Source organism: Bos taurus, chromosome 25, assembly GCF_002263795.3.
Source record: "Bos taurus isolate L1 Dominette 01449 registration number 42190680 breed Hereford chromosome 25, ARS-UCD2.0, whole genome shotgun sequence".
In the NCBI taxonomy this organism is placed as follows: Eukaryota; Metazoa; Chordata; class Mammalia; order Artiodactyla; family Bovidae; genus Bos; species Bos taurus.
The window spans coordinates 27715999-27738313 of record NC_037352.1 but is presented as its reverse complement, the minus strand read 5'-3'; the positions used below and the strand labels follow the sequence as shown (position 1 = coordinate 27738313).

At 39.7% G+C, this 22315-nt stretch overlaps 2 protein-coding genes and 2 non-coding genes across 8 annotated transcripts in view; 1 reads left to right on the top strand and 3 right to left on the bottom strand.

Annotated features, from left to right (window-relative positions):
- Positions 1-229: 229 nt before the first annotated feature.
- Positions 230-10396, bottom strand: CCT6A (chaperonin containing TCP1 subunit 6A). The gene is made up of 14 exons (NM_001034542.2): positions 10181-10396; positions 9682-9745; positions 8213-8347; positions 7196-7369; positions 6523-6626; positions 5819-5929; positions 5444-5603; positions 5276-5358; positions 4293-4389; positions 3829-3976; positions 3287-3420; positions 2480-2582; positions 1420-1492; positions 230-1161 (listed from the first exon to the last, which is right to left on the bottom strand). Exons 1-14 carry the CDS (start codon positions 10315-10317, stop codon positions 1089-1091), a joined length of 1596 nt encoding a protein of 531 aa, NP_001029714.1. The 5' UTR covers positions 10318-10396; the 3' UTR covers positions 230-1088.
- On the bottom strand, positions 3646-3786 carry LOC112444385 (small nucleolar RNA SNORA15). Its single transcript, XR_003032712.1, has one exon. It is a non-coding gene; the product is annotated as a small nucleolar RNA SNORA15 (small nucleolar RNA).
- Positions 7503-7636, bottom strand: LOC112444387 (small nucleolar RNA SNORA22). The gene has a single exon (XR_003032714.1). It is a non-coding gene; the product is annotated as a small nucleolar RNA SNORA22 (small nucleolar RNA).
- A 164-nt stretch (positions 10397-10560) lies between the features above and the next one.
- Positions 10561-22315, top strand: part of PSPH (phosphoserine phosphatase) — a 30578-nt gene continuing 18823 nt past the window's right edge. For 2 of the 5 annotated variants that reach the window (XM_005224925.5, XM_024984985.2), the window contains exon 1: positions 10561-10728. Coding sequence is in view for 1 of the 5 variants with exons in the window: in XM_059881380.1 (XP_059737363.1) it covers positions 20642-20657 (16 nt within the window). In the remaining 4 variants the exon portion in view is untranslated. 5 annotated transcript variants of the gene reach the window in all.

The window sequence follows — 22315 nt, the reverse complement described above, 5'->3', positions numbered from 1 at the left end:
TGGATGTGAACTTGGGCAAACTGGGAGATGGTGAGGGGCAGGGAGGTCTGGCGTGCTGCAGTCCATGGGGTTGCAAAGAGTCAGTCGGATACGACTGGGAGACTGAACAGTCTAGAGGCCCTGCCAATTCAGAATCCCCTTAAGTTGTGAACCACTGGATGGATTGATTTCCTTCCCTTTTATATGCAGATTCCTTTTGTACCCTGGAATACCATCTTGACAGCACAGAAAGGTTTTAACTTCATATTTATTACACACTCACTGTAGGCAACTGCCAACTCCTCAAAACACAAAGTTTAGCAACACAATTTCACTTTCAAGGGCTTCAGATATACCTACTGTATTTTGTGCGAACATGTAGAAGAGAACAGTTTTTAAACAGGACACTGGAGGATTTAAGGGTATCAGTATAAGCAAAGGTTCTGAGCTGTGAAAATAACGATCTTGCCAGAAAATCTACCTCACTAGTCCTTAGTCACCATATTTTCAGTCGTGTTTTTAACCTCTGCCTGTATTTTGCCACTTTATACTTTCAGCTCTTTGAACCCCTCTTGCCTCTAGTTCCATCTTTCTACTCACGATAACTTAACACTTCTGGGAAGCATTTTAGCAAAGCTACTTTAAAAGCATGAAAAGTCCAAAGTATGCTTGGGAAGCAGGAATGCTTCAAAACTTTAGGTTATTTAAGTCTTACGCTTAATGACAGGGAACTATTGGAAATAAATTAAAATACATCCATTAGAAGAAATTATTAAACTATTAAAATTTGGTTTTCAATGAATATTTAATAACAATGTAGATAACATATGCTTATCTAATATTTTTATATCACTGAGGGTAAAGCAAAATGTCCTGTTTACTGGGTAAGTATGACCTGCTGTATGTGGACACTGCAGTGCAATTTTTAAAATACTGTAATTATAATTTCAGAACTTCAGAATCTGAATAGGTGCCAGTGTTCTCTCCTTTTTTAATATGGGAAAAGAAAATCCTTTGAAGATCATTTGAAGCTTGGACCAAAATTCCATAGCTGTATTATTAGGATCACTCTGTAGTCTTCAGGATTCAGATACAAGGGAAGCTTCAATTCAACCTTTTAGAGAAGACATTCCAGCTCTCATGATCTCATCAACCAGGAGAATGTTGGTGGCAATCACAGTGCTGAAAACGGGGGGAAAAAAATCAAGACAGCTCAGGTTTGAGGTATGAACTCTAATTCAACTCAATCTCCAACTAACTTGTGCAAATTATGTCAAATTCCCCCTGTACCCCTACATACACAGAAGACTAGCTTCAGCTGCTATACTTCCGACTGATTACATTTTCTTATGGGAAGAAAATGAAACAAAATGTACCAATTTTAAAGAGTATGAAGGCTCCTTAAGTGTTATTTTACAGTTCTGGCTTTCCCAAACTTACCAGGAGTGAAGAAGCTGTTTCTTTACACAATAGTTATCCCATATGCCTGCTTCTGCTGCTACCATTGGTTCACCTGAAAAGTAATTCAGTCTTCTTAAAATCACATAGAGCAGGTTCATAAGATCAGAATGCTGTCTAAAAGAACTAATAAGAGTATTTTGTGCTGCTTTACTCATCAGTGTTTACTCATTTGTCCAGTATTAACTATGAGAACCCAAAGTTCCTCAATTAGCCCAATGCTGTATTACAGACCATGACTCCTATGCATAGCAGCTTTGCTGAGTGGCTGATCTCTAGTTAGAATACTTTCAGTGACAGGAATGCTCTATTTGGTTGCCAAACATTTGAACATGTATCTTTTTCTGGAGACATTCTTGTTTGTCCATATTAAAGTACAGCACTTGAGCTATAATCTGGCAAGATAGGCTTATCATTTCCCTCATTCCAGAGAAATCTTTATTAACTGGGAATCTGGGAATGACATATACACATTATTATATATAGAATAGATACTAAGAGCCTACTGTATAGCACAGGGAACTCTACTCAATACTCTACAATGATCTATATGGGAATAAACTCTAAAAAAAAGTGGATATATGTATGTAACTGATTCACTTTGCTGTACAGCATAAACACAACACTGTAAATCAACTACACTCCAATAAAAATTAAAAAGAGAAACATTTTACATTAACTTGAATGTAAATGCTGCTGTTCACAACAGGTCTTCCACATACTGCACAGATGTATGTACATCTTCCACTTTCTACTTGTATGATCTGTACTACACTGGCCTAACATCAAAGCCTTCATCATTTCATTAGATTTGGTTCCCTCTTCCAGCTTTTGCTATCCTTAGCCTGTTTTCACCCATAAATATGATCATCAAATATATCACTTTAATCAAAGTCCCTGATAAAAAGGTGACTAAAACAAGCTCAATATGAAACCCTTCAACATACACCTGAACCACCTAGCACAACTCAGCAGTATCAGCAATCTGTACTCTGCTTATAGCATCTAGATCTCCCTCTTCAAACGGCTGCATCCTCCTTACCAGTGTTCAAGTCCACACCCACAAGCTGACCGGATTCTGAATGTTCTGCTTGAACTTTAACTAGTGTTTCCTGGAGGTCAAAACCAGAGTTCTGAGCAAGAACCTAAAGGAAACAAATGTAACTATTTAAAGACAGGACCTACTAAGTGATAGTCAAGTCTAAAATAAAGAAATAGTATTTCAAACTAACAGTTAAAAAAAACTTTAATGAATGCAGACTGATATTAATGTTCACTTTACACAATGACTAATATACATTACTAACTCATTCACCAATCCACCTCAATCTCAGCAATACACTAGCCATAAACTGTACCTTCAAATGAGCACACAATAGAAAACCAACATATTAATCTTTCTCCAACTCTCTGCGACCCCATAGACTGTAGCCTGACAGGCTCCTCTGTCAATGGGGACTGTCCAGGCAAGAATACTGGAGTGGGTGGCCACGCCCTCCTCAAGGGAATCTTCCCAACCCAGGGATCGAACCCAGGTCTCCTGCATTGCAGGCATTCTTTACAATATGAGCCACCAGGGGAGTCCATATTAATCTTAGTTTAAAACAAATAAAAAGAAAAAGCAAGCTTGTACTCAAGGATAAGTCCTACACTACAACTTCAGATAGTCAAGCCTCCTGTCCAGAGGAACCAATACATTAGATATGGAGAAACACCTGTTCTAATGTTAGGGTGAAAATGGATGGTATCTATTTATTCAAAATCCACATTATGAAAAAACCCACATCAAAAGCTTTCATCGGATGAATCACTTTGGCATAGTTTAGAAAACTGTTAAAAGCATTCACACCTTGGGAATAATGAGCAACGCATCAGCAAATGCTTGAACTCCAAGCTGGGCCCTGCCCTTTACACTGGGCTTGTATTTAACCAGGGCTTCTGCCATCGCCACTTCCACTGCGCCAGCACCTGGGACGACACAGCCTGTTGGGTGAGGGGAAGAGAAAAATGCTGAGATACAGAGAACATAAAACTGTTGAGTCAATTATAAGGAAAAACATACATTAAAACACAAGAAAGCCATTGATTTGAGAATTCCGTGTAACCACAGCAAGTTTAATACTGCATTTGAAAGCGATACAAGCAACATCTCAAACAACAGAATGATTTAAGGAGCACATGCAAATCCTGCAAGCTTTTAGTTCATTTATTTGTATCCCCTTTTTAACAACAGCATGCTATGAAAAAACTTAGCATACCATCATAGCCATTTTAAAGGGAAAACACTACTTTTGCATGGTGTCTGGCTGTGTAAACTACTGACAAAAAGAACACAGTATTCAGCCATGCCTTTTAGACTAGAAAAAAGAATAAACACAGGGAAGATCTTACCATCATCAATAGCATTTTTAACAGCCCTCAAGCCATCTCTTATTGCATCTTTGATTTGAGTAAGCGTGTGCTTATTTGGTCCTTTGATCAATAATGTGACAGAGCGAGGATTGTTACATTTCTCAATAAAGGTGAACTTCTCTTCTCCCTGTGTGAAGAGATAGTATTTTAAAAAACAGGATATGGTTGTGCAAGGGATGACCAGAGGAGAGGGGCTTATGGAGGAATAAATGGGGTATTAATAGGGCACCACACTGATCACATTAAAGCTAATAATTTCTTTGAAAAAAGGTTACATAAATGAAATGTGATTTCCCCATCAAGGGCTTATTATTACTATGTACAAATCATCAAAATGTATGTAAACAAAGCAAAAACATTACCCTGAGTTTGGAAGAATTTTTAACTACTGAAGAATTCATGAACCAAAAAGTAGTATTATTTTGGGAAGAAAATACACTTACCAATGTATATTCATAGACAAGTCCTGCATGTCCCAAACAATCAGGATTTAGGTCATCAAGAGAATTTAGGGCTATCCCACCACAAGCAAGAGTCAGCCTGAAATATTCAAGTATTTTAAGGGAGATGCAGAAGTGCTTTTATTAGTTATATCTAGAGGTTAATTCTTTTTAGAAAGCAATCTTTTTCAGAATTACATACTAAAATCATGTTCTAAAATATATTTTACATAAGCCTTTCCATTTGCCACCAACCAGCTGAAAACTGGTCTTTTCTCCTAACTCCCCGTTTAAACCACTCTCCTCAAGTCAGTAAATACTCCTCCGACATGAAATCTAAAGATGCACCAAGAGCTCTGCGGGAGAAGTATTCTCTCAAACCCTTGATGCAGTCTCTTGATAAGGAAAAAACGGTACCATATAGGTCATCGTTTCAAAATAAAACAAGTATATATCAACACTCATAGCAGCACTATTCCCAAGAGTCAAGGTAGAAACCCAAAGAAATGTCCATGGACAGATAAATGAATCAACAACACGTGGTATTATTCATCCTGAAAAAGAAATGTGATCCCAACACATGCTACAACATCAACTTTGAAAAGACTACAGTAAGTGAAAATAAGCCAAATGCAGAAGGACAAATACTCCATGATTCCCTTACATGAGGTACCAAATTCATGAGACAGTAAGTGGACTAGTATTTACTGGCAAGACTGTGTACAGTTATTGTTTAGAAGTACAAATTTTCCATTTGCGATGGAAAAACTTCTGGAAACGAACGATGGTGCTAGGTGCACAACAATGTGAATTTCACTTTATGACACTGAATTATATATTTTAAAATTATAAACTTAATATTATGCATATTTTGTAAAAATAGAAAATTACAAACTCACAAAGATAAAAGGGAAAAAAGGAATAATCCAAGTTAACTTGCAAAATAAAGTGAAATTCCTGTCACACAGATAATCTGCCACCCGTACCTTTCCATGTTTCTCCTTTTAGCTCTGCGCAGAGCTATTATGCCTTCTTTGGCAAGAGCATCTAAGGAAAAGGGATCAATTCCCTGTAATAACAACAGAAGAAGTTTCAATATTTTACCATTAAAATAAAAATAGATACAGACTAGTTTATAAAACAAGATTTTTCACCTTTTGATTAATAACAACAAAACCTTTATCTGAATCACCACAGACTTTCTTTTTCAGTTCGATTATTTTTTTAACTCTGTCTTCGATGAATTTCCTTTCAGCTTTCACTAATTTCTCTCTCTCCTCTGCACTCTTGTAAAAAAAGCCAGAATTCACTTCTCTAAAAAAGAAGTTACAGACAGGGGAGGAAATATTTAGCAAGTGGTCACCAAGCTCCAATGCCACCCCCTGGTATGCTTTCAGAGGCTACTTCCTAGAATTTTCTGAATCCCTGGTGGAGGCACTTTGCCCTTTTTAGTGGAGACACTGAGTCTTAGGGGGAAAAAATGACTTGACCCAAATGCCAAGCTCGTTTCTAAGGAGCTATAAACTCACGTTTTTTCATATTCTAATGACACGTTGCACGTGAGGATGTATGCATCTTCCACTCTCTTCTTCATATCAGGATGCCGTGCCCCATGGTCCAAAACGAGACCTCTGATCAAGCTGTTAAAACACGGAAGCGATTATATTCTTACTTATTTCCAGATGGGGGTGTAAAATATGCTAACAAAATTAGAACACTGAGACTGTATTGACAATTTTCACACAATCAACTTTATTTCTTGAGTTATTTGAATAGGACTTTTGGGTACTACCTAAGAAGGTTCAATTGTGAAAACGCAAAATTCCAGAACATGACAAAAACAAGCCATTCAAATTAAAGCCACAACCCTTTCTTATACAGAAAATTCTCCACAGAAAACAGTCACAATTGGTTGCTATTACACTGGTGATCACCTCCTTTTAAAAATGTTTTCAAACTAGGTCTCTGAAATAATTTATCTCTAAAATTCCTCAAAGTCTCCTATATGCTCTGTACTCAATAGTTCAATAAATGCCAAATGACTGATGAAGCTGACTTTCCAGGATCATTCTGACTATAAATACAAAAAATTGACTTCAAGAGATAATACTGCTGAGTAAATGATAACTTGTCTAGGCAATATACATTAATTCAAAAAAAATTAGGCAAAAATAGGTACTGTGTAAGCTTCAAATGTGTACTCTGAAGTATTTCATAGCGTTGTAACACCTACCTTGTATCTGTTTCAGATTTATGTTTCATCTCCATGATCTCAACCATGAAGAGGTCAATAGGTTCATCTTGTTTTTTAATGGCCAAAATGGAGTCCACTACGGCCTGCAACAGGAGTGTAACCATTCAATGAATTTGATTTGCGCAAGTTGAGACATTTATGGTACTTATTCTTCACAGATGTTTAAAGCAGTTTCTTGTCTTTGAAAATCTCTGAACTGATCTAAGTCTTTTTCTACATGCTAACAGAACAGAATGCACTATGTGTAAAGGGCTGGAGTAATTTACATTCCTGAAACCTCTATTGTAATTAAAGAACCACTGACACCTCTACAATAAAAAATACTGACAACAGGAAACTTTTTAATAATAAAATCTCCATTTTATAAACCCCCTTTACTGAAAGGTCTGATTATATCTTTGTAACCTGGCCAGGAATACTACTAATACTATGATTTTCTCACTTTTCTTCTTCTAGGGACACAGATCAGGTTATTACTGCCACAAAAATGAACTTTATGGCTGACCAAATATTTAGTTGACACAGTATGACACTGTGAAGAGTTTAGATGGCACTCTCTAGTTGCAATTAGTAAGAATACTGATATTTCCAGTTGCCAGGGGTTCTCAGTATAGGCGTAAAGTACCAGACACATGTCAAACTTAACACATACCTCTGTTAAGACATCTGCAAGTTCAGCGTGAACTTTAGTACGTAGAGATGTTCTGGCCACGTCTATAAGTGTTTCCCTGTCCATCTCTTTGCTTACTTTGACTTGTTCCAAGAACTGAAGTGCCTTTTCCTTTGCAGCTTCAAATCCTTCTGTAATTATTCTGGGATGAAGACCCTATAGTAAACATACAATTACAAAACCACCACTAACACTAGAAATCTTCAGGTAGATGCTAACTACAGTTCATTACAAAGCAAATTTATGAAAGTTTATTCTGCATCATTCATACCCTTAAACACAATTAATATAATGTGCTGACTTTCTGAATACATTTAAAAGGATAAATAGTCCTTTCAATGCAGAGGAAAAGAACAGACATTACTCTAGCACAGAGTCAAAGCCAAGGGAACTACAAAGCACACTTGGGTGTTCACTGTGCAAACCACAAGGGATAATGCCCCAAACTCAAAATTGTGTCATAACAATTTGACTATTACATCTTTTCTATAGGTAATCTGAAATTAATTCACATCATTTCCTAATGAAAAACAGAGAGACTGTTTTTCAGCCTGTCTTTCTCTTTCCAAGAAATCCTTCCTACATCAGACTAGTACTGAAGTTTGCTTTACCCGTGGAACTACTGAAAGTTAAAAAATTTATGGCATTCTTAAATTTTGTTGACTCTTTTGTTAAAAATATGCCATCGTGAATATCGCATTTCTAGATCTCAATTATTAAGCTATGTTATAGACATATAAAAAATTATATATGGAATGCAACTTGATTGAAAAAACGAAACAAAAACACCTTTCAGGTCAACAAAGATTCTTCAGCTCGAGGATGACAATAAATTTGTCAGACAAGGATACAGACTCTGGTTCCCAGATTTAAGCCCTTTGCTCTTTACATTCCATTATATGGCCTCAGCTACTATCAGTACATCAGTCTGTAGGAGTCAAACTGAGATTATTTCTTATTGACAACGAAGTTTCAAAGCAGCACAAGAATCATGTATACCTCAGAAATGTAGAGATCCGCCTGCTTCAGCAGCTCTCCGATGATGAGGACATTGGAAGTGGTGCCATCACCAGTTATGTCATCCTGGGCTGTTGCTACTTTGGCTATTAAGGAGGCTGTTGGGTGCTGAATTTGCTGCAAGTAGAGAAAGAGAAAAATTCCTTAAACAACTTAAAATTAAAATAGTCCAAATATACCTTAAGATGTGTAAATGGCTAATCTATTTGCACAAAATGTCAAAGTATGCAGCTACAAATTGCTCTGATTAAAAACTCATGATTAGCTATTCTGAGTTATCAGTTTATGATGACAATAACATTTTCATGTATAATTTACTTCTCAGATTATCTTGACTTTATCGAGGCCCAGTGAAGGTTTACTCAAGGTAATGGGGCTAACAAGTAATAGCAACAATTTCAAATCCATGCAAGCCTCTTTATAACAAATGTAGGATTCTTGTGAGAATAAACCAAGTGCCTTTTAAAAATGAAAGCTCAGCAGCCCAGTTATTATTTGGCACTGCGCAAACAATTTACAACGGAAAAAACCCACTTAGCCTCTTTAGCAAATATTACCACAGTGGATGTTAAGTCACTGTGGAACAGTTTTGGAAGAACAAAATATTAATGTTTGTCACCCACAGATTCTTAACTACAAAGTATCCAATCATGGCTCCTGCACTGTTCTTGTCTCCTTTATTGTCCTTTACTACAGCCTTTTATGTCTTTAGGGACACTGACCGTTTTAAGAATCTAAACAGACTAGCTTATTAGATTAGGTAAAATTAAATAGATAAAGATAGCTTTTCTGACATCGACTTTAAACTATGACTCCTATTTTTCTCTGCAAGCAGAGGCCACCACTTAACCCACCAACAAAAACTACACCTTCCAGGTTAGCTAATTCATACTGAAGATAGTAACAAAACATCTGGACATTGAAGGTATGATACGCTATTTTCAAAGCCTTAAATCTTATTTTAAACTCAAAACATAGGCAAGTCATTTCCTTTTCTAGGATTTTAACTGTTTTGGGGGAACTTAGGGAAATGACCGCTCCTCTCAATAACCTCAGATTCTTAGTCACTGGGACTTTAAAAATGGTAAGTTTTATTTCTCCTTCAGATGGTGGTGGTGAAGTGTGATGTAACACAAAAGAACTGTTTGAAAAAGTATAACCATTCTGCCGCATTTTGCCTGTCATTCCTCTTAGTTCTTAAGGTTTTATTAGAATTTTAATTAACACCCTTTAAAGAAAGCCTTAAATGGTAAGAGTAAGGGATTCAAAGTAGACTTTATTAGACTCCAGGGCTCCTCACTATTCGGTACTGTCAATTATAGTACTGATAACATTTTTTCCTGCTCCTTCCACTGTCTGGAAAATTACCTTTTGAGAGTAAAAATCTTCCTACAAATCAAATGTACTACGGAAAACCAAGACACTTTGGATCTAGGACAGCAGCCTCTCACCATTTCATGAAGCAGCACATTTCCATCTTTAGTGAGTTTGATGTCTCCAGCACCAGAAACAAGCCTGTTTAATGGGCAGAAATGAATCGCACTGTGACTTTTTCAATGGAGATCAAGTTAAGAGGCCCTTAACAATCAGGTTTTGACCAGATCTTCAAGAGCTGGGGCAAAGGGGTTGGTTCTCTATACCCCGCTAACAGGGATAGCGCAGTGCTCATCCCTCTAGTGTCTGGGAAAGAGTCTGAAAGGGCGCTCAAGTTCCAAGCGCGGGGGAGCGCCGCGCACGCGGGCAGCTTTGTTCTCGGCGAAGGAATCGAGCACCAGGATATGGCCAGGGCAAAAAATACGACCCAACCGGGACAATACGGGGAAGAAGGGCAGCAGTGGCGAGCGCACAGGCCCAGAGGCGGCGAGTTCCACGCCTCGGTCCCCGGCGCAGGCCCGCGACAGCGCGAGGTGCACGGTGCCCGCCCGCCCCTCCCCGCCAGTCCCGCCTTACATCTTCATGGTGCCCTTAGGCCCCAAGTTGGTCCTCAGCACGTCCTGCAGCCCCCGGGCCGCGCTGATGTTGACCGCCAACGCCGCCTGGGCTCGGGCCACCTCGGCCTTGGGGTTCAGGGTCTTCACGGCCGCCATAACTGACCCAGCAGAGGAAGATAAGAGGACACAGCGTGGCGAAAAGCCCTGAGCCGGTTCAGCGTGGCTGGGAGGCGCTATCCGGGTCTTCTGGAACAGTCGGGTGCGCCAGGCCCGCCCCCAGCGTGCCCGCGCGCCGCCGCCACTGGGCCGCGGGCCGGCCGGCGCCGCTCATTGGGTCGCGGCCGAACGTAGCCCCGCTCCTCGCGTCGGCCGCGGCGCCATTGCGTTCGGGCGGAGCTTGTATCCCTGCGACCGGCAACCGGGGCTCCCAGGGCTCCCAGGGCTCCAGTGTCGCAGGTGGTTGGTTTCCGGCTTTGCGGACCCCGGACCTGAGGACGTAGGCGGAGCGAACTTGTCGGCGCGTGACTGGAGAGGCGGCTGCTTTTTCGCGGAGTTCCCCGGCCTTAGGTTGTAGGGTGGGCCTCCTCCATTCCGCACTCGCGCCGTTTACTTTTTTCCTCCCTTTTTGAGTTTATCCCGGTGACCAGAGTTTTCTGGACTATGTACAGTGTGCTGGACGGTGTTCTAGGTGCTTTGGCGGTTACAAAGTGGACCTGAAAAGGACCTTTGCCTAGTATCCTAGGTGTTTTAGGCCTAGGGAAGAAGAGATATAAGGCAAGGTGGAAAGTGCTAGAAGCCTTTAGAAAGCTACCTGATTGGGGCGATGACAGTTGAGAAGCAAGAGTCGGTTCACCCTTCGGGCTTACGACACAGTGCTGAGACCTCAGGCTCTCAAGGCAGGTTTGAAAACTCAAAGTTGGCCAAGCAGTGGTGTCCAGCCTGTGAGAGGACTCCCTTATTCTGAAAGATGTCCACAGTTGTTTCTAGTATCCAGTTCCCGCCTCCCACCTAGATACCAGGTATTCTCTGATATTTTTATTTTTTATTTTTATTTTTTATTTTTATAGGTCATAGCTACAATTGTTCAGAATGTAGAAGGTGACAAAGGGTATATGATGAAAAGTATTTCTCCCTCCTCTACTTCAATTTTCTCCTGATGTATATATATACCTTTAGATACTCTGAATTTCCCAGATGCTGTCTGGATTTCTAAATAAATATGTATATAAATATTTTTAAAAATCCCCACCCCCACAAAATGGCAAATTATAATACACCCTGTTGGGTGTGTCACACTTAAAGTATCCTGAAGATGGTAACATAAAAAATATAAAAATAAGGGGTTCCTCATTCTTACGTTTAAACAGCTGCATCATAATCTTTATAAGAATGACCTGACTAGCCAGTCACCTACTGGTTGGCTTTTAGGTTGTTCCCAATCTTGTTCTAAGGCTGCAGTAAATATCCTGGTATGTAATGCTTTTCAGTGGCTTTTTATATTTGAGAATCACAAAAGCATGTGTATGAGTTACACAGTAGGAGATACATGATTAGTCCTGAAGATCCTTAATCCACAAGAAGCACATAAGCCTAGTTAGGGAGATAAACTTGTAGACAATGGCAATGAACAGTAAAGATTCCGATGTTATAATTAAGGGATGAATGAAGTGCTGTGAGCATGAAGGTATTAACTCTGAGCATCAGGGAAGGCTTTTTGGAGGAGGTGAGGTTTTTTGTTTTGGCCACACTGCATGACATGTGGGATCTTAGTTCCCCTACCAGGGATCGAACCCTGGCTTCCTACATTGGGGGCCTGGAGTCCTAAGCACTGCCAGGGAAGTCCTTGAAGGAGGTGAGTTTTGAACAATAAGTAAATACTTCACAGGAGAAGAGAGCCTAGGAGAGTGATGTCAGACAGGAAGACAGTGGGAGGGCCTGTCAAGCCCAACCAAAGATGTATGCATAGAATGGAGGGGAAAAGGTTGCAAGAGACAAATTCAGGGAAGTAGCCTGTCCTGACTGCCAGGGCCTGGTTTGTGAGTTAAGACGTTTGCGCATATGCCTGCTGGCAGTGAGAAACCAAAGAACTAGTGATGAAAACATTGGTGGAATGGAGGATGAACTAAGGGAGAAGACTGAGGATAGGGCAGTCAGAAAGGTGTTGAAAACTGTGTGCAGAGGATGAGGAAAGCATATTTAATGACACAAATAAGGGAGAAAAGCATGGTTTAAATAGCATGTGTAATGTGTTCTCATTTTTTATAACCATTCCCCAGGAATCAGCTCAAAGGGCAGAGGCCATCAAAATATTAACATGGACTATATTAAAAACATTCAGAATATTTTCATTTTTGCAGTACCCACACTTTATGTGTCCATAAAAGGGGGAGGCAGAAATATTTACAGGAAAATATGAAATGTACAAAGTATGTCCATTTTTATTTTTATCAAATCATATTGAGCTAATGAACATTTTTATTAAATCATTTACCTATATATGTATATATGATTTAATAAATACATATATAAAGGAAAGGATGTCCTCAAAATGTTTAACATTTTGTTTCTGCTAATTTTATAGGTGAAAAATGATATCTTAAAGTTTCGTTTGTTTAGAGTGATGTTGAGTGTATCTTATATGTAGGAGCCATTTGTATTTTTCTGTGAACTGTCTAGTCATGTCTTCTGTTTTTGTATTTAGTTTCTAAATATTCACAGGAGCTCTTTATGTTTTCTATGTTGCAATGAATTTGTCCTAGTGTTATTTGTATTTTGTATTTATGCCTTTTTTCCAATTAAACATTAACTTTTTTCATATAGTCAGATGTTTCCTTTTTTTAATGTGTGTTTGAATTTTGTGCTATGCTGTGTAAAGTAGGCCTTACACACTTAAATATTTTTAAAAATTTCCCATGTTTTCTTTTGTATTTTCAAGATTTTCTGTTTCATTTTAAAGTTTGATTCACTTAGAATTTAATAAGGAATGAGATAAGAATTTGTGATAGAATAAAAAATATATGTTGTCTTTGTCCCTGATTCCTAGAACCTAACTAAAACCATGGTTTTCTGAGTGATAGGGGTGTCTTTTGTTACCTACTACAGTCCCCTTTAGAATACACCTGAGTCTTTGCTAATGAGTCAAAGTAGGGAGCCTAGATAACCTCAGATAGGAACTGGTCACTAGAGAGAACAAATGGGATTAGAGGATGGGAAATCTCAGCCCGCTACCCCCAACCTCCAGAGAATGGATGGGGTGGAGGTGGGTTATAAAAATGCTTAAACAATCTGTGAATGGACACATTGATGTCCTGGTAGCATGGTATATCCAGAGGGCGTGGAATCTCTGTGTCACTCCCCTCACACCTGGTCCTGAGCATCGCTTCCCTTTGGGTGTGCCTGAGTTGTATCCTTTATAATAAACTACTGAGTCAAGCGATTTCCTGAGTACTGCGTCAGTCTCAACATTTTTCAGTTTTCCCTATGGAAGGGATTATGGAAACCCCCAAATTTGTAGCCAAGTTGGACAGAAGTGTGGGTAGCTTAGAGACCTTGGACTTGTAACTAGAGTGTGAAGTGGAGACAGTCTTGTGAGACTGAGCCCTTAACTGTGGGGTTTGCACTAACTCTAGATAGTGTCAGAATTGAATTGAGTTTCTGGATGGCAGTTGGTGTCTGAGAACTGGAGAATTAGTTATTGATGTTTGGGAAAAAATTCACACAATCCAATTTTTTTTTTCAAGAATAATGTTTTCTACCATTACTGTGTAAGGTAATTATTAGCATTGCTACATTCCCAGGTGTCTCTGGATCTACTTTGGACTGTATTCACTTGTGTACTGTTGTAAGTATACATACCATATTGTTTCATTTACTATAGTTTTACAATATGTTTTAAAATTTGGTAGGGCCAGATCCTCTTCATCAATCTTTTTTCAGAAATTTTCTGGCTATTTTGTATGTTTGTTTTTCTTTTTAAATGAATGATAGAATTAATCCAGTTTTTAAACATCTCTTTTTTGGGGATCATAGGTTGCTTTCAAAGCATGTATTTTTAAGTAAAACATATGTTTAATAGGTAGAATATTCAAATTAATGCAATAGAAGTGGAGATAGTGAAAGGCCAAGGGGTTAGAGGCATTTCTGACAAAATAGAATTTCAAAATATATGCTACATAGTTAACATTTATAGACTAGGAGTCTGAAGAGTTGAAGGAAATTCCAGAATAGGGGCAGGTTTTGTATGAGGAGGTGGGGTAATCATACTGATTTTGGGTAATGTTTTTCCTATGTTGGCCATTCATTCTTTGAGTGTCTACTTTGTGGCAGAGTACTGTGCTTGGAGTAAATAGACACATGAAAAGAGAAGGCCCCTCCAAAGATTTCTTTCCCAATATAGTTGGAGAAGACTCTTGAGAGTCCCTTGGACTGCAAGGAGATCAGTCCTGGGTGTTATTTGGAAGGAATGATGCTAAAGCTGAAACTCTAGTACTTTGGCCACCTCATGCGAAGAGTTGACTCATTGGAAAAGACTCTGATGCTGGGAGGGATTGGGGGCAGGAGGAGAAGGGGACGCCAGAGGATGAGATGGCTGGATGGCATCACTGAGTCGATGGACGTGAGTCTGAGTGAACTCCGGGAGTTGGTGATGGACAGGGAGGCCTGGCGTGCTTCGATTCATGGGGTCGCAGAGTCGGACACGACTGAGCGACTGATCTGATCTGATAGAGACAAACATACACCAGCACACATAAGGTACACAATGTACTAAAAACCTATAATGGTATATGTGAGCTCAGTTCCATGCTATTAGAGAAGACTTCCTAAAGCAAATCTTTTTCCTAACTATTAAAAAAAATGTATTTGATTTTCTTATTATACAAATAATACACATAAAAAAACAATAATACATAATCATAGACAAAGTACCAAAAGCAAATTTAAATTCATAATCTCATCACTTAGAGATGACTGTGATGGTTAATTTTATGTGTCAGTGTGACTGGGCCATGGTGCCCACATATTAGGTCAAACATGTTTCTGGACATTTCTGTGAAGGTGTTTTTTTTAAGATGAGATTAACATTTATTAATAAATTGGTGAATTAAATATACTCTGTTGGTGGATTAAATACACTCTGTTGTGAAGAGTATCCTACATAATGAGTGGGCCTCCTCAGCTGAAGGCCGTAATTAATCAAAGACTTACCTCCCCCTAGCAAGACCGGATTCTGCCAGCAGACAGACTTTGGACTCTGTCTCCCCTGTGCCTCCCGTCTGGCAGCCTACCTTGCAGATTTTGAGTTTACCAAACTGCTACGGTCATGTGACCCAATTCCTTAAAGGAAATCAATCTTGGACTTCCCTGGTGGTCCAGTGGTTAAGACTCTATAGTTCCACTGCAGGGGGCATGGGTTCATTCCCTAGTTGGGGAACTAAACTAAGATCCCGTTTGCCATAAGACATGCCAAAAAAATAAAAAAAAAAAGTAAATCAATCTCCCTGTCTCTCATTTAAGAAAAATAATTTTGTTTATTTCTTTTTGGTTGCACTGGGTCTTTGTAGCTGTGTGAGGGCTTTCTCTAGTTTCAGAGAGTGGGGGCTATTTTTCATTGCCGTGCATGGGCTTCTCTGCAGGGCACAGGCTCTGGGCACACTTGCTCAGTTGGTGGAAGTCTCTCTCGTTGTGTGTGTGTGTGTATAGATAGATAGATAGCTACACATCCTGTTGGTCTTGTTTCTATGGACAATCTTGACTAATATGGATAAAACTGTCAAAGGAGCAGAAATTTAAGAATGAATTTTCTTTATTTTTTTTTGGCCATGCTGTGCAGCATATGGAATCTTAATTCCCTGACCAGGGATCAAACCTGTGCTACCTGCAAAGTAAGTGCAGACCTAAGAGAAGTTAGGTCTTCTAAAGTTAGGTCTTCTTTATATATTTATAAATATATATAAAATATATATATATTTAAATTTTATTAAAGTATAGTTGATTTACAATGTTGTGTTGATTTAGTTATACATGTGCTTACTCGCTGAGTCATGTCCAACTCTTTATGACCCTGTGGTAACAGCCCGCCAGGCTCCTCTGTCCATGGGGATTCTCCAGGCAAGAACATGAGTGGGTTGCCATGCCCTCTTCCAGAGGATCTTCCCAACCCAGGGATTGAACCCAGGTCTCCCACATTGCAGGCAGATTCTTTACCATCTGAGCAGGGAAACCCTTAGTTATACATACATACATATATATATGTATTTTCTCATTTTTTTCCATTATGGTTTATCACAGGATATGGAATATAGTTCCCTATACTATACAGGAGGACCTTGTTGTTTATCCATCTTATATATGATAGTTTGCATCTGCTAATCCCAAACTCCCAATCTTTCTTACCCCCAACCCCCACCCCGCTTTTGGCAACCACAAGTCTGTTTTCTATATCTGTGAAGCCAAATAACATAGCGAGGTAAATTCTTCATTCTTTTTACTCCCCAGAGTTAACAACTATATAGAGACTCATATAATCATGTACTGCACATGTTTATAGACATACACAGAGTTCTTTTTCAAAACTTGGAATCGGTGTATATAATGTTCTGCAACCTGCTTTATTCATGACATATCATGGATATATTTCCAGGGTGTGACTTACTTGACTATCACACATTCTCATATGTGACTCTTGACACTCATGTATGACTTTCTTCTGAGTACATTCTTTTTTTTTTATTTAATTTTGGCTGCACTGGGTCTTCCTTACAGTGCTTGGGGTTTCTCTCATTGTGGTGAGTAGGCTTAGTTGCCCCACACCGCATGTGGGATCTTAGTTCCCAGATGGGATCAAATCCACATCCCCTGCATTGGAAGGTGGATTCTTAACCACTGGACCACCAGTGAAGTCCCTGAGTGCATTCTTGAGATGGAATTGCTGGGTCATAGAAAATGCACAGGTTAAGTGTTGCTAAATAATACTATATTGTTTCCTAGAGTGACTGTCCAGTGTACTATATTTTAGAAGGCTATTTTCTTAGCACTGAATTACTTTATAAAAATAGCACTTGATTCTAAAATAGTTAATCATTAGAAAATTTGTTAGCTTATAGAAATATGATCTATAGAAAACCTTTCAGGAATACTAGTATTACTTGTATTAATAACCTCAATATTAAACTCAATATTAACTTTTTAATAACCAGTTACAAGTTTGCAAAAAAATTTGCTGATGTTTTTATTAGACTTACAATATGTTTATATTTGGTTCAGGTATGCTATTTACCATTACTCCAGAAGAACAACAATGAAGCATATTAAAATCTGTTTATATAGTTATCCCGTGTCTGATTGTTCCATGTATCTGTGACTACTCATTAACCTCCTCTGGAAAACTTTTTTTTTTTGCCGTGTTGCGTGGCTGGAGATCTTAGTTCCACAACCAGAGATTGAACCTGGGCTCCTGGCAGTGAGAGCCTCCTGGCAGTGAGAGTCCTAACCACTGAATGACCAAGAAATTCCCTGGACAATTTTTTTTTCCAGTATGTGTTCTAGCTAAACAGTGTGCAGTGTACAACACTGCCACCTCACATCCACAAGTGTTAATACAGGTGTGAATGTGAGGTGGGTACGGGCATCATAAGTAGTTGACAGATTTTATTTGGTATATTTTACCTGAAATCTATTTAGCATTAAGCATCTATGAAATATGAATAATAGCAAAAATGGACTCTTCTACTGTTTCTTTTCCTCTTGAAATAAACTCTCAATTACCATTTTAATACTTATATACAAGTATTTGGTGTTTATTACCTTGTTTCTTCTATTCCCCTGTATTTCTAAATTACTTACCATAGACTATAAACAGGTTCTTGACAAGATTATTTTTTAGACCCCCTTATTTTGTCCTCCCCTATTAATTATATAATCTTTTACCTCATATTTCAAATCATCAAAATTCCTCCTTCTTGTCCTTCATCAAAACCATCCCTGGCAGATCTGGGAAAAAATGGGTTGTGCCCCAAACCTGCAAACATTTTCTTACTGATGAAATGTGAGAATATTGAACTTCAAAGTCACATGTAACCTCGGAGCATCAGGACTCTTGTTTCTGGATAGAACTGTGTTTTTTGAGGCAGGGATGCTGTGTCCCAGCCTCGCTCCAGCATCCCCTCTGTGTGAATCACCAGTTTGGAGGGAGCCTGCGGACGTGAACTGTCAGTGTCCGAGGTTTCCGTTGTTTTAGGGTAGGACCTCACTGCCTAGCTCCAGACAGCTCTGCCCAAAGGTAAACGTTTGTGGGCAATGACTCCTTATTTACAGTAGTCAACATAAAACTAGTGGGCAAGTGATACCAAGAAGAAAGTAAGAGGACTCCCTCAAAAAGCTGGGGGTGCAAAGACTCATTTTGTCACTCATAGGTTTCTGCATTTTAGCTGCGAATGTAAGCAGTTTTTGCAGTTCTCTTGGGACTTAAATTCCTACAAGAGCATAAGCCAAGTGTGGATTAAAAAAAAAAGCCCCTAAGGGGCTTTCTTTAATTGCAAAATCAGTACAGAGGTCCCTCTCTTCTCTCACCGACTCTTATCCCAAGTGGGTGGTGACGGTGGGGAGCGCTGGGAAAGGACCGGAGCTGTGCCATTCCTCCTCTGCAAAGCGGAGGTGGAGTGGCTCGCGGCTTCGCAGGAAAGCGTCCACCGCCAAATGCAAGTCGAGGTCCGCCGGCGCCGAGCCCCCGGCGGGATGAAGGGGCGGGCTCAGGGAGTCCCTCCCTCGGGGGCGGGGCCAAGGGCTTCTTCCCAGCCCGGCTCTGCAGAGAGGAGGTCTTGCAGGCTCCAGTTGAGTATAAAACAGATGCAAATCCCGCAAGAAGCCACCGCACTTGTCAGCGGATCTGGTGATTGATAAAGTCCCTGGGGCTTTGCACCGGTCACCTCCCTCAAGCTCCACGACTGAACGTCGGAGCCAACCCTCGGCCCCTTGCAGTCGGAACTTAACAGCCGCGGGAGACCTGAAGGCGGTGGCAGCGGCCCAGGAAGGAGCAGCAGCGCCGGGGTAAGTCTGGGCAAGTGTTTCTCTCGCCGTGTGCCCAACTTTCTGATTGAGCGGCCCGCCTGTCCTGTACCTGGGGCCTTTATGATTCTGCATTTCTTTCTCTTCATCGGGATAGGTAAATTATGTCATGGGATTTCAAGGCTTTCTTTTCATCCGTTTACTTTTGATGGTTTTCACTTGTTTTATCCTACTGCTGCCTGTTACCAAACAGCATGAATGAATGATGCAATCCCGCATAGGGGAGTCATCAGTACAAGAGTAGGAAAAGTTCCAGAATTTAGAGTTGCAGTGTCTGACTTCATCAACTTCTTTTTCATCAGAATTCGAATTTTAAATATGTACTTACCAGATACATTGTTATACTACTTCAAGCCGGGAATTAAATAAATAATGCTTCCATTCATCAAACTTAACGTTCTAAGTTTTCCTTATATGTGACCCGCACATGGTGTTTACTCTTGAAATATTTGACTACCGAATTGGAATGAGGATCAGGGAAGAAAAATGAAGTCCAGCATTTGTATATGTTATCTCCACTGCCCGATGTGTTTTCAGTGTAATGATCCTAGTCCTGTGGCTTTCATATTGGAAAACAAAGTACTCAGGATGTTTTAAGTTTTCAGATTATCTGATGCATGTCTAATAACTTTTCTTTTTTGGCCGGGAAATTCGGCATGAGAAATCTTAGTTTTTCCCTGACCAGGGATCAAACTCAAACCACCTGCTTTTGAAGCAAAGAGTCTTAACCACTGAGCCACCAGGGAAGTACCCCTTATAACTTATTTTTAAGCTTACATTTTATTGATGTATAATCTAATGCAACAATATGCACACATTTTAAGTGTACGTTTTGATGAATTTTGACAATGTTGTACACACTTATATTCACCATCACAATAGAATACTTCCATCTCCCCTAAAAGTTTCCTAGGGTCTCTATAATGATTTTTGTTATTATAGCATTTGTTGGTATTTTCTAGGGTTTCATATAAACAGAATCATACTCTTTTGTGTCTGGCTTCTTCTGGTCAGTATAATATTTTTTAAAATATTTATTCATGTTATGATGGTGGTTGGTTTAGTAACTAAGTCGTGTCTGACTCTTGTGAACCCATGGACTGTGGTCTGCCAGGCTCCTCTGTCCATGGAATTCTCCAGGCAAGAATACTGGGGTGGGTTGCCATTTCCTCCTCTAGGGGATCTTCCTGACCAAGGGATCAAACCCGGGTCTCCTGCATTGCAGGCAGATTTTTTACCAATTGAGCTATTCATGTTATAGTATGCATTGGTAATTTATTCCTTTTTTATTGCCGAGTAGTGTTCTGTTTATCCCTTTATCTATCAGTGATGTTTATTCTAGTTTTGGGCTATCATGAATAAAGCTGCTTTGAATGTGTTTTCATTTCTCTCAAATACACCTCCAGGTTTGGAATTGATGACTGACTCTAACGGTAAGTAAATGTTTAATTTTGTAAGGAACTGCCAAACTCTTTTCCAAAGTGGTTGTACAATGTTGCATTGTATGAGAGTTCCAGTTGTTCCGTGTCCTCACCAATATATGATATTGTCGATCTTTTTAAAGTTATTCTTTTGAGCTTATTTGCACATCTTTTTTGAAATGCCTTTTAGGATCTCTTTTTGCTCATATTTTAATGGGTTGTGTGTTTAATTGAGTTGTAAAAGTTCTTTATCCTAGATAAAAGTCCCCTCAAATATGTGGATTGTGAATATTTTCTCCCATTTTGTGACTTACCTTTTTTTTCCCGTTCCTTAATGGTGTCTTTTGAAAAGCAGTTTTTAATTTTGATGAAGTCCAATCTATCATTTTTTCCTTTTATTATTCATGCTATGTGGGTTTTATTTAAGAAAATTTTTACCAATTATGGTTGTTCTATTAGGTAGCTATCCCTGCATAACAAATAATCCCCAAATTAGGCAGTTTTAAAAGACAAACATTTATTTTCTTACAGTTTCTGTGGATCAGAAGTTTGGGAACAGCTTACCTGGGTGGTTCTTAATAGGGTCTCTTAAGGTGTTCCCTGGTGGCTCAGAGGGTAAAGGGTCTGCCTGCAATGCAGGAGAGCTGGGTTTGATCCCTGGGTCAGGAAGATCTCTTGGAGAAGTAAATGGCACGCCATTCCAGTACTCTTGCCTGGAAAATCCCATGGACAGAGAAGCCTGATAGACTACAGTCCATGGGATCGCAAAGAGTTAGACACGACTGAGCGACTTCACTAAGGGGTTGCAGTTGGCCAAGGTCAACTTATCTGAACACTTCAGTGGAGGAAGATCTGCTTCCTAGTGCACTCATCTGGCTGTTGACAGGATTCAGTTCCTTGAGGGTTGTTGGACTGAGGTCTTCAGTTTCTCCCTGGCTGTTTGCTTTCAGTTCTGCCAAATGCATCTCTCTTAGGGCAGCTACCAACATGGCAGCTGCCTTCCTGTAGAGCAAGGAGTGGGGGTGGGGCAAGAATGGAAGCCACATTCTTTTTTTAAAGTGACAACAGGCGCACACACTCTTTATATTTTGGCCATGCTGCCTGGCTTGCAGGGTCTTAGTTCCTTGACCAGGAATTGAACCCAGGCCCTGGCAGTGAGAGCACTGAGCCCTAACCACTGGACCACCAGGGAATCTCCCTAGATAAACTCACTTTAAAAAACGCACTTTTTTTGTGTGATTAGAAATAATTATGGATTCACAGAGGGCTGCAAAGAAATATACAGGGAAATCTCATGCACTTCTCCTTCTTTCATGTCCCTTCCCCTGAGGGCAACATCTCAAGGAACTGACTCTGGCACAATCCATAGAGCTTGTTCAGATCTCACAGTTATACACACTCATTTGTGTCAGTCTAATTTTGCAAGTGATACCCTATCACCTCTGCCTCATTCTGTTCACTGGAAGAGAGTCACTAAACCCAGCTCACTCTCAAGGGCAGGGGGTTAGAGATGGGTTGGAATAGCAGGAAGTTGGTTCATTAGGTGTTGTTTGTTTGTTTTGTTTTTTTGGCCAAGTTGTGTGGCTTGCGGAATCTTAGTTCCCCAACCAGGGGTCAAATCCAAGACCTCTGTACTAGAAGCACAGAGTCCTAACCACTGGACCTCCAGG

Coding starts and splice junctions, on each gene's coding strand:
- CCT6A (NM_001034542.2), bottom strand. CDS start 10,317: ATGGCGGCCGTGAAGACCCTGAACCCCAAGGCCGAGGTGGCCCGAGCC. Junction 5,930..6,522: donor AAATCTGAAACAGATACAAG/GTAGGTGTTACA, acceptor GTGTTTTAACAG/CTTGATCAGAGGTCTCGTTT. Junction 3,421..3,828: donor TAAAAATGCTATTGATGATG/GTAAGATCTTCC, acceptor CTCACCCAACAG/GCTGTGTCGTCCCAGGTGCT.